Below are 12,050 nucleotides of genomic sequence, written 5' to 3'. Positions count from 1 at the left end.
TACTTACTTCACAGTTATTTTCAGAGTTTCCTAAATCAGGAGAAATAAGGATTAAGGATTCAGGCTCTCAGTTTAAAATATTCCACATTGATGGCAAAAGCACTATCGCTTTGCAAATGGCTAGTGGGATTTAAGATGCTGGTGCTGTGCGAGCGTCTCCTCCCCAGCAGCTCAGCCACTGACCTGGGATTTGCACACCCTAAAACCATCACACCTGAACCCTCCGACACAGCGGCTGAGCCGTGGAGGCTGTAATCTGCAACTAGCAGATGTGGTCCAGCAGCTGGAGCTGGTAGCACCTTCAGCCACTCCACCTAGATCTGAAATAAGATACGCTTCCCTTCTTCTAAATTCCTAGTTTAAGGACTATGTGAAATATTCTCCACCAAGCTCGTTTCCTGCACTGTGTACGCAGTCAGTTTATTTCTAGGCATAAGGATTACTGTCATGTCTTCCTGTGTGCGTACTCAAGCAGCGGCAAGTGCTGTTCATAGTGCAGGAGCGTGACAAGACCAGGGCACGCAGCAGCACGCTCTGGTTGCCTTCAGCGTAAAATCCGAGAGGAGCCATGGTGTGCTGGCTCCTCAGTCCTGATGGACGTGGGGTTAGGACTACCGGACCCACTGCAGAACGTATTAGCCATGCAAGGTAAACACAGCCATAGGAATCACTTCTAGCAGAGCACTGTATCTGAAGTTAAGGATTTAGCCCCATGCTGCTATATGTCTATCAATTATTCAATGCTTCTTTCAGCTCACTATTACTAGTTGGTCACCTTAGCTCTCGCTAAAGGGCCACAGGCTGCAGTTTAGTGTATGCCAGCCAGCAAGTTTTCTGCACAGCTTTGCCAACTATCTTCTCTGTGTGCTGGCTGCTTTTATTCTGGCTTTTATTCTTTATTCTGACTGTTTCAATCGTGGGCGCTTCATGGAGAAGGAATTGCAAACACTCACCTCTTCTAGTTTGTAAGAAGTAAAACGGTACATTGCCACAATACTGGGGTCACATCTGAGACATTCAACACGATAACGCATGTAGTTGTACTTCAGTGCATGTTCTTTGTGTTGCCAACAACCAAAAGCATCCTTATTGATTTTTGTTTTGAAGGAGAGCGCACAATAATTTTGAGATCAATACTGTGCACCACTTTGCAATCTGATGCTCTTGTGTAGCAACTACGTCAAATGAAGCAATTGCAGACACTCAGTGCTCAGACATACTTCAGTTTTCAACTGTATTAGAAACCTTCTATCAAGATTCAAAGAAAGAATTTGGTTTTAATTTCTTTTTTATAGCAATCTAGTTAATACCCCTTTTAAAGAACCTTCTAAATCAGATTAATCAGGTATTTATAGCTGATGAGGCAGAAATTACATGCAACACCAACTATGTTTTTTAGCAAAATGAACAAGTATTATTTGACTAACAGATAGAAAATTATGGACTAGGTTGTTGTCTAAATCAAAATATATCCAGGTGAATTACTGAGAGCAATAAATTGTCTATTACTTTACAGGATAAAGTACTAAGACTTTCATACCATACATTTACTGTGTTGTGCTATTACTTCAGGGTAGAGAATGATACATTGATGGTAAAAGCATTGACTAAAATAAACAAAAACAAGATTGAAATTCTTACCAGGAATTTTTTTGGCCCAACCAATCATGTGAACCAGCTCTTTGTCTGCCAGTTTTGTCAGGGACATCATCATGGAGGCCTCCGTGAATGGTTTGCTGGGACGACTCACCAACACATTGGGAGGCTCCGCTTCAAGTAGCGTTAAAACAAACTGCTCCGGACTGACTGTGCTGAGCAGGATCTCTTTTACACGGGTTGCCGTCTCATTGTATTTCTTGGCTTTGCCAATGCAATGCATCTGATCTTCTGAATTACGATGGCTACGCAGGATCCGATATCCACAACGTTCTCTTCTTGAGCCTGACATGAGAGGCACGTGATTGCATTCAAGTATTTTTCTCTCAGTATTGCATTACATAAATCCAAATTTTGGGGTGAGAAGGGGGAAAAACCCCTTAATATTGGATGTTCTAATATCGAACATCAAGTTTCAGAATTTCTAGAGTATTCAGCATTGACTTAACTTTGTTTCCACTGACTTCAGCTGAGGGTTTTGTTTATTCTACTAAACAAAAAATAAAGTTTAAAAATGTTTATTTTTGAGCTACAGTTAACTCACTTTAAAAGTCCATGGGAAAATTCCCATTGACATAAAAAAGAGATAAATCAGGTCTTTAAATGCAAATAAAGATAGCTGTTTGTAAATTCTGTTCTTATTCTGTTTGAGATGTAAACTGAGGGAAGAAAAGGCTTCTGAAAGTCTGGCCCATGATGCAGAGTAAATACCTCAGCCAAAGCACAGCTGGGCCTCACTGCTAGCTGGGTGTTCAGCTAGGGACCTACTGAGATGCAACCTATTTTTTTCCCTAAGCCAGCAGGAGTTTCCCCAGAGCAAATTCAGATATCTACAACTAAAAGGAGCAAGCCCCCTGTTTGGAGTTCTGCATGCAGAACGCTATTTCTGTTACAAAGAGCAGTACTTTAAATTCCTGGACTTAATTTAGTGTTCATTCTGACACCACCAAACATTCTCCAATTCTCTGTCAGTGTTATTGGTGGGATCATTGTTATCTGTTCTTGCATAGCCACTATGGAAAGAGTCGAAAAGCGTCTCCAAAAACATGGTATGGGGATTTGCTAAAACATTCAGACATAGCTTCTACTTCCCTCACCCCTTTAGCATATTCTATAACAAGGACTATGTTTACTGATTTACAAATAATCCTTGGCAGGATGTGCAACTAATGTGCAAGATTGTACCAAATTAAAAATCAAGATATTTAAAAATTGAAGTTACTGAAGCGATCCTTAGACTGGAATCCTCCAGCACTTAACATTTCTAATATCACAACTAAATTGTCCTCTAAATCTTTTAGAAGTTAATTTTTTGTGCTGGTCATCAACACTTTTACTGACATATGATACTCAAAGGTTGAATCTTCATAGATATGAAAATGCCTGTGCGAACATAAATCTATACCAGACCGACATTTATTATTGCAAACATAGAGACTGTGGAGTCTTAAAGCATGACAAGTTGTCTCATTTGGTTTCAGTCCCACTACTATCTTGACATTACCACATTTATGAAGTGTTTTTGGCATGTTGCCTGAAGACTTCTTGCCCTAGTCACAGACTCTGCTTCTTCTTCATTAGGGTATGTGATTAAAGGCTTCATAAAGCACATGAAGACAAAGAAGCAGAGGAACGATGAAGGTGAAAGAATCCCAGGAACCTAACTAGTGACAAGTACACTGACTAGGCTGCTCTCAGGGCTATCAAAGGAGAATGACCAGCCTGTGGTCTGGGCATGACACCCAGCAGGTTAAGTCAACAGGAAAGGCTTTGCAGTTCACTTGGAGGGACCAGGAATTTCAAGCCACCTACTAGAAAGACTAGAGGATCTGGGTGTCAGCTACTGGTAGGGGGATATTTTTGGACCAGCTGCCAGAGACTGTTTGTTTGTGTGTGTGTGTGTGTGTGTACATACACAAGAGAGTTTGTGCAAAAGGTACCTGGCAGAATGGAGGATCCAGGGACCAGCTACTGGATAACATTGACTTTCTAAAACCAGTTACTGGAGGGATCCATAGCACATGTGTGTTTCTGTGACCATTTGTTGGGGAGAAGGGCTGAGTACCAGCAACTGGGGTGAGGCTACAGACCCAGAGGCCATCAGCTGGGGAGATATGGGGATCCACAGGCCAACTATTTGACAGACTGAGTGTCTAAACCCAGCTATTAGAAGGGTCCATATTGTATAAATGCATATATTTTCCACTGCTTGTGTTCATAGGAGCGCTATATTTTCCATCTGTGCTGATCTATGTGGCTGACTGTGGATACAGGTATTGAGTGTGTATGTGCCTAGTAACAATACACGCTGAGACTTGCTACTGGACCTGGGGACGTGGCAATGTGCTAGTTTCCCTTGTCAAGCTACTGGATTCAGCAGTTCCTATCATTCTTCATCCATATTGATCAGAGTTATATAGACCATGAATTATCTAAATTCCAACAAGGCAATGCCATTCTGGCCCTGGGTTTCAGTTAGCAAAGAGGTCCAAACACAAGCCGAATTAAAAATAAAGGCAGTGGCAGCACAAAAAATTAATTTCAGATGCTGTTGACAAGACTTCGTCTTGCTCAATAAGATGTTGAGTGAATGCTGATTCTCAGTGGTGGAGGTTCCTCAGATGAGGTGGCTTTTCAGGTCACAGTCTTGTCTTGCCTTCAGCAGCTGTCAAGCACCATTTGAGTCAACCCGTGACAAGGGTGAGATGCAAAGGCCAGTCAGGTACAACCTGAAGGCACTGAAAAGACTGGGTAAGGATTAACAGAGTCTGCCAGGACTTTAAGGATGTGGAGCTTTCAACTGCACATCACTATCATCCTCACTTGCTGCCTGTTCAGTAAACCACCTCAGATGTAGAAGAGAACTGGATCACCATTAAAGAAGTTCTCAATATTGGAGAACACCCTCTTCCTGGAAACCCAAGAGACTGGAAGACAAATGGGCAAAACTAGATCAACGAAAAGTCCTCGTGCATGGAGGAATCCAAGTGGAACAAGGCATTTGGAACTGCAAGCATTATCAGCTGGAAGTCCAGCTTAAATTCTGCACCATTTGGGGCAGGGATGGTTTTGCATCTTTAAAAGGAATATGGGTAGGATGAAATGGGTTGAGTACTGATAGGCCATTTGCACAAATAATAGATTGAAGGAAAACAATCAATGATTTTCAGAACCAAATGCTTAGCCAAATAACATCTAGCTAGAAGTTGCCAGAGCAGCTGAACAGCAGTTAGGGAAAGATAACATACCAGCAGAGACAATCAAAGCTTGAGACATTATCTTATGGTAGATTCATGAAATCAGACTTGATGATGATACCCCCAAAAAAGGTTACCTGCAGAACTACAGAAGTCACAGAGCAGTTTCTTCTGTCTGGGTAAATCCTTTTCTTCCCGAGAGAGTGAAAGGACAGTGAGGCATAGACTAATTTCTACAACGACACTTGGATGATGTAGTGAACTCTGCGCTAAGCCTCATTTTGGACTAGTGCACAAAGGTCAAGAGGAAAATCTTAAAGTGCTTTGTCAGCTTCAGAAAAACATTAGAATGGCACAGTGGGCTGCAGATTGTTCTGAAGTCATGTCATGCACAGAAAGTATGTAAATATTTTCCATCAGGGAAAACAAAAAGAGGAAAGGTCGACAGTGAACTAAGCAACTGGAACAAAAGTACAACTGGAGACAGATGCAGAAATGCCTAGGTATCAGGGTGCTCTATCTGCAGAGAGATCCATGGCTCTGATTTCCATATGAACGTGCATGTAGAGACTGTAACCTCCAGGAGAGATCTGAACTAAAGCAAGAAGCAACACCGCACATTGTTTCCACTATTTAGAAAACTGAAGCACATTGAACATGGACATCTTGAAGGACACAACAAGAAAAATTGCACAGAGGGACTAAAAGCCATAGGGAGATGCAGGGCAGAGGAGAAATTTTCTTGAGCTATCAGAAAATACCAACTGCTCCATGACATGCATAGTTTTTGTTTTCCAGTACTTGGTGGAATTGTGAAGACCCAAAAAGAAGATACATGAGCAGCAGTCTTTTAATTAAACACGTGGAAAAGTTGTTCAGTTAGGGACCATATCTAAAATCATAAAATCAGAAAAACTACTGGTTTAAGAGGGAGCTGGGGAGGCGATGGAAGAAATTCCAGCAGTTTGGACACAACTGCCAGAAGCAACATGTGGTCAAGCAAGCACTTGTAACGAGCTCGTTGACCCTAGTTCAGTTCCTGGCACTGAAGTGAACCAAGTGTAGGACTCCACATCCTCTGATCAGCTGTCCTCAGCTCTGTACACTGTCACCTAGACTTCTCTGTGGCACAGAAAATATCAGGTCTTTGGTGCCAAGACCTGAGTTATCCTTTCCAGTTCACTGTTGTAAAGATTTTTAAATAATATTTTGTAGCCTATCCAAAATATAAACATGCAGGTAAGAGTCCAGGTACTTTAATGCAGATCAAAGAAATCAGTAAAATTTTAACAAAAATTTTAAAATAGTAGTTTAGCATCCTGTTCTAATTGATACAATCTTGTACAGTTTTCATCTGTGCAGCTGCACCCCATGCTCCATCTTAAAATAATTCAGTCAGGTTGTGATACTTATTGACAGTATTAACGGTCTCAACACTTGTGGAGGGTTCTTACTGGGAAACAGCAAGCCCCTTTAAGTTCAGGTTATTTAGCTAAATCAAGTTTCGTATATAACCAGTGCTTATTTAAAAAAATTAAAAAAAAATCCATTTAAAGCATAAAACCAGTTTCTGTAATCACATCTCCAGTGCAGAAAGCCAAACTAGGAGTGTTATGACATTTCTACATAAAAAACTTGTTACTAAAAAAAATAATATAGTTGGTGACAAAAAAAGGGAGGGGGAACCCCCCAACCAAACCAGATTGTGAATTATTGTTTGTATTTTTTAATGGCCAGTTATTGCCAAAGCAGGCAAAGGCTGATCCACTGAGCAGTGTGCATAAAACACAGCTCGTCAGTAATTAAAAGAGATACCATTTATTTTCACATTAAAATTTAGGGGGGGGGGAAGAGTCTATTGTAAGATTACACAGCTAAGAAAACAATTTTTAAGCTTGCTAGTTAATTGACACATCAGAAAGTAGGAGCGTTTCCAATTAAAATATTTCAACAATGTAAAGGAACTTCTGTGCTTTTTATTCAAATCCAAATTTTAGGCAGTACTGAGAAATTTTACCTGTGCATCTATTAGCATCCAACAGGCATGTATAAGTGCTTATAAAACTATACATTATAAATAATTATAGACCAGCTTAATGTTTGGCTTAACTAGACACAACAATGTGGATCAATCTATGGAAAGGTACAGCAATAAAATACAGCTTCTCAGATTAGGGACTATCTCCAACTTTACCATAAACTCCCTCACTATACTTAATAGCTAATATTCATTCATATAAAGGTAATTCAGGCAATTGGAGAACCGCACAAGATGATCAAATCCCTCATTCTGCCTACAGCACTCTCCTTATTTAGAGTTATTCTTTGCACAAGAAAATAGCTGTATTCAACTAAGAATGCCGGACCAAGGGCAAGACTTCAAGCTACAGCACCACAGGCGACATGGGTAGATGATCACAAGAATGCAAGAAATAAGACACATTGAAAAAAAAGTCATTAAAATGAGCCTGTTGTTCACTCACCCATGAACAAGCCACAACAAGCATTATTGGCAGTGAAACACATTATTTTTAAAGCAACTCCTGCTTTCTTTACAAATTCTTTGAAGATCACAAATGCCTCTGCCGTCTGATATGGTGGGCAGTTATATGGCATGTTGCTCCTTATATTGATTCGGGACCCTGGCAACTGCTTATGTAACTAACCAGTTCAGCAGTGACTGCAGATTCTACCACCGAAATTATTATAATCAGTTTTTGTAAGTGTTTGAGCTTAAAACTCGCTCAAGTATACATTAGTAAATCAGTATCACTCCAGTCACCTTTGAAAGTAAATGCAAATGTTCTGGCGAGTACACCTGTATTCACAGAGCAGACCTACTGACAAAGTAGCTGTCGTCTCCCACACATGAGAATATCAGCTGAAATTACAGTAATTTTTACAATCGCTAAAATACAATTAATACATCTGATGTCCAGAGAATGCCATGAAACTTTTTTCCCTACTTTCTGCATGAAAAGTAAATTACAGTATTTCAAAGTGCTATCCAGAAACTGCACGCAGCAGCCACACACAGGAGAAAAAGAGTGCCAAATCCTGAACCATATCAGCCCACGGAGAAGTCTGTTTTTCTTTCTGCTAACTTGTGGAATGATGCCAGTATTCAAGGGCAGTATCTCTCCATCACTTTTTAGTATGGGCCCTCAGCCTCCTCACTTTGGGCAGTAAGGGGCTTTATCTTTGGAACATTTCCAACACATTGAGAACTAGCACGCGGGGAAAAAGATAGAGGAGTGGGGCAGAGCAGGGGAATAAAACATAAGTCTAGTCCAACAGGGAAACTGAAAACTGCTTGTGGAAGAAGGTCTATTTGAGCCTCAGGAAGCAAAAAAGAAAAGCACGAGCACAGCTGTTCCCAGGGTGGCTATAGCGAAGTGATGAAGCAACTCCCCTCTTCTTTACTGCCTTTGGCAAACAGCCAGTCCATTTCAGCTCCCCAGGTAAACACCAGAAATCTTCAAGAAAAGACCAATTTTATCCTGATCTGTTTTATTGAGTTTGCTGGGTGGAGTTTACTGCAGTATTTCTGTTTTCCTTATTCTTGGTGGCAGTGCTTTGCAATTTTTTTTCTTCCATTGCTAGTAGTCCTAGTGCCAAAATTTAGCAGTAGCTTTCTTGATTGGAACAGTAGGCAACACAGACTTCCTACAGAGAAACGTGCAGATGCAGTGTCTAAGACCCTCATTGTGCTTTTGGCAATGATAGTATATTTTGTAAGAAAATCCATTATCACCTTAATACAAAGCACCCTCAAGCTAGCCTCCACTGAAATACCCATGGCTTGTTGGGATGACTTCTCAACATTTATGAATGCAATGACATCCAAAAGAGTTTCAGGCCAGGAAGCTCCAAAGCAACACTTTTCCTACTGCCTCCTCCTGTTTTAAAGATGGCATGTACTGCCTAATCACATTTACACACCAAAACATATGCTATATACACCCTCACACATATATGTATATTTTTTCTCAAGGTGTCTATTGATAATATGCAAAAATACGGATTTAAAGATTTGATGCAAACAGCACAGAGTTTTTATGGAGAGCTTTCATAAACTACAAAGAGGTAATTGAGGTTCTTTTATCACTTCTGCTGGACAACAAGTCTCCACTGAGCAAAAATGCACTTACAAACCATTCTGTCCTATCCAGGGTTTTAGCAGATGTGAACCAATGCATTCACTAAGTGACCTGGGAAAGGAGCAGAGATGACGAAAAGCCTTCATTAAAAAGAAAACATACTCTTTTATGGCTTTCTACAATAAAAAAACCTGTATTAAAGCATGGCTCTAACAAGAAAAAACTTGGAAGATAATCACTCTGGTCTGCAGGAAATGGCATTTACACTTCATGCAAGAAAGACAGTCTTAAAATTTTTCTGGTTTAAATGTCTGTCACCATGTGTCCATGCATCAGCATTACTCACAGCTGCCACTTAACTCATCGGGCAACTCAGATAATTCTGAGTAATTTTCATATTCCTTTTTCTAAAATTAAATTGTTAAGACTCTCAAATTAAATTCTCAAGAGTCTCAAATTTCACTGCTACTATTTAAAAAACTAATTTTTAAAAAATACTATTCCTGTTATTTTCCTATTATAGTTTCAAAGTGTCATTTTTGGCCTGGCACAGTCATTAATATCCTATAAACATTCATTATTGTAGGAAAATATGTTTATGAATATATGACAATATTAAAAAGGAACACAGGCTAAGACATAAGTACATATTATGATTTATTACTTGTAATACCATAGTGCCTATGAGGTCTAATCACAAACCAGGACTTCCTGGACAATTAGAATAATAGTATTAATTTAAAGAAAGCATTGTGGAGGACTATGTTATAATATCATAGTGGAATCAATCTTTACAAAAACTCTCCAACTCCAGAATTCAGGCTTGATAAAACTCCTGTTGGAAAAACTTTGAGTAAAATTTTCAGTCATAAAGACGAACAAAAGACAGCGACACCATTCAGAAAGTAAGGTTTCAAAAGGAGTCTCTTTTGCAGTGTTAGGCTTTCCTTTCTGGAAGCCAGACAGCAAAGGTAGCCAAGACCATTTTAATGAAAAACACCAATAAAGTTGAGATGCATCATCAGTGCAGAGGAAGATAGGACTTTCATATAGAAACAACTAGTTGACTTGAGCAACAGAAACTAAATGTACTTCAGGAATACAAAAATAATATAAGGAACAATTGAAATTGTAGCTCTAGGCTGGGAGTTATAAGCTAGAAATGAAGAGGGAGGCTGCAATCATAACAGATCATTGAATGATTATGAACTGCCAGCCTGATGCAAGCATGAAAAAGGCAAACAGGATCCTGGTTTGTATGCAGAGAAAAGCTTCCACAGAAACAGGTATGTATTGATGCTACTACAGTGAGGAGAGTTCACAGGAATACTATCCATGATTCTGGTTATCCACGTGCAAAATGGATTATTTCTGCCTGCAGCAGATCGAGGCACAAGCTACCCTGATGACTTTCAGATTCTGTCTACTCTGCTATTTGGCAAGAGGTTTCTTGGTTTACTGAGCCTAATAAAACAAAGGTTGTGAGGGGATATGATGTAGTCCATAAATACAACCAGACCATTAACAATAAAGAAAAGAGGAACCTCTAAGCTGCAAGACAATGTTGCCACAAGAACAAATAGGCATTAATTGTCCAGCAATAAATGCAGGCTGGAATTCTAAAGAATGTTCCTAATGAAACAGGCAAACAGCCTTCAGATCAAAGCAGTGGAAGGATGAAAACACTGCCTAGCCTTGAAATAGAAATAGGTATCTACATTAAATGGGATGAAATGAGATGCATGCCTGCAAATCACAGAGGACCAAGCACAGTGACCTTCTCTTTTCCACCCCAGTGTTACTATGTGATGTTTTCCCAGCCTCTTTCTATCATGTACATTGGGAAATCTATAACAAACAACAACAAACCTTGACTGTGAAAGTACATTAGATATTTTAATATCTTTCAAGTTATTTTCTTCTTAAAAGTAACCTTTAAATTATCATCTATAAATGTACAACTACATTGAAGTCACATCACTGTAAGTACAAGATAGGAGTAAGAGAAAAGGCTGGATAATTCTGAGTGGTGCAGCGCCAAACAGCGGTTGTTCGCTACTTCTTTTGATGGGGGCATCATCTGAGAATAGCCTGTTAAAAAAAACAACAGCCTGCCCAATGCCTTCCCCTCGCTGCACCACCAAAGCCCCACAAAAAAGCCTGGTAACCAGAGAGCTGGTTCTTACAGGATTAAAAAGAGGGACAATGGAAAAGTTGTCATTCTATTAATATATTAAGACCTATTAAATACAAGAACCTCTTCTAGACCAGAAGTCCCCAACAGCTAATTTTTGGAAGCTGAGAGTTGCCAGCAGTAGTTTCACTTAGATGCTAGTCTCATTCTTACACTCCTCCCGAGGCATTCACTCTTGTCACTGTTGGAGGCAGGATACTGGGTTAATTAACTACTGCTCTGATATGGCACTGCTGTTCTTGCATTACACTCAACCAGCAGAGCACAGTACAGGCTCATTTACCCCACTTTAGAAGGGATTTCAGTTCCGTCTGAGGCTCAGGCAGCAGCAGGTCTTGGGTTCCCATTCTGCACAACGCAGCATGCAAGTAAACTGCCTTCACAGAGCTCTGCAGAGGTATTATGGTTTTCCTGTGCTTAACTTACACCTTACTCCTTCCCACAGGTTTTCTTCTGCTTCAAGAATCAGTACATTCCTTCCTATAAAACCAGCTTAAACCTTGCTCTAATTGCCTGTTGTGCTTTTTTAGGACTCCAAGAAAAAAAAAGAAAAAATAAAAAAAGAATTGACTGACAGGGAAAACAAAAAAGCCAGCAAAACCGAAGCAAACAACACAGACATGCAAAACTCACCACATTTCATCATTCCCACTTCATAACATTTCCGTAGCCGGCATGCTTGGCAGCTTTTGCGCCTGTTTTTGTCTATCGTGCATTGATTGGTAGCTGGGCAGATGTAATCGTTATGTCCTGCAGCAAAGTAAGAAGAGAAAAAATAACATCTCCAACAGTCTCTCTTGGTCATTTCCCAAATCAGGACCTTCTTGATTTTAAGCATGTCAACTTTTTCATTCTTATATCTAAGCTCCATTAATTTAACTGATGCAAAAATGCATATTTATC

The 12,050-nt window shown here is 39.9% G+C and overlaps 1 protein-coding gene across 1 annotated transcript in view; it reads right to left on the bottom strand.

Annotated features, from left to right (window-relative positions):
* Window positions 1-12,050, bottom strand: part of ESR2 (estrogen receptor 2 (ER beta)) — a 42,431-nt gene that overhangs the window by 10,124 nt on the left and 20,257 nt on the right. Inside the window, exons 4-5 of the mRNA XM_010584144.1 lie at window positions 11,781-11,897; window positions 1,642-1,941 (exon numbers count right to left, since the gene is read on the bottom strand). Coding sequence (XP_010582446.1) covers window positions 1,642-1,941; window positions 11,781-11,897 — 417 coding nt within the window. The remainder of the gene's footprint in view (window positions 1-1,641; window positions 1,942-11,780; window positions 11,898-12,050) is intronic.

The sequence above is a fragment of the Haliaeetus leucocephalus genome, unplaced genomic scaffold, assembly GCF_000737465.1.
Source record: "Haliaeetus leucocephalus isolate CR32 unplaced genomic scaffold, Haliaeetus_leucocephalus-4.0 Scaffold944, whole genome shotgun sequence".
Classification (NCBI taxonomy): domain Eukaryota; kingdom Metazoa; phylum Chordata; class Aves; order Accipitriformes; family Accipitridae; genus Haliaeetus; species Haliaeetus leucocephalus.
The sequence above is the reverse complement of the archived record's forward strand: the minus strand, read 5'-3'. Positions and strand labels throughout refer to the sequence as shown.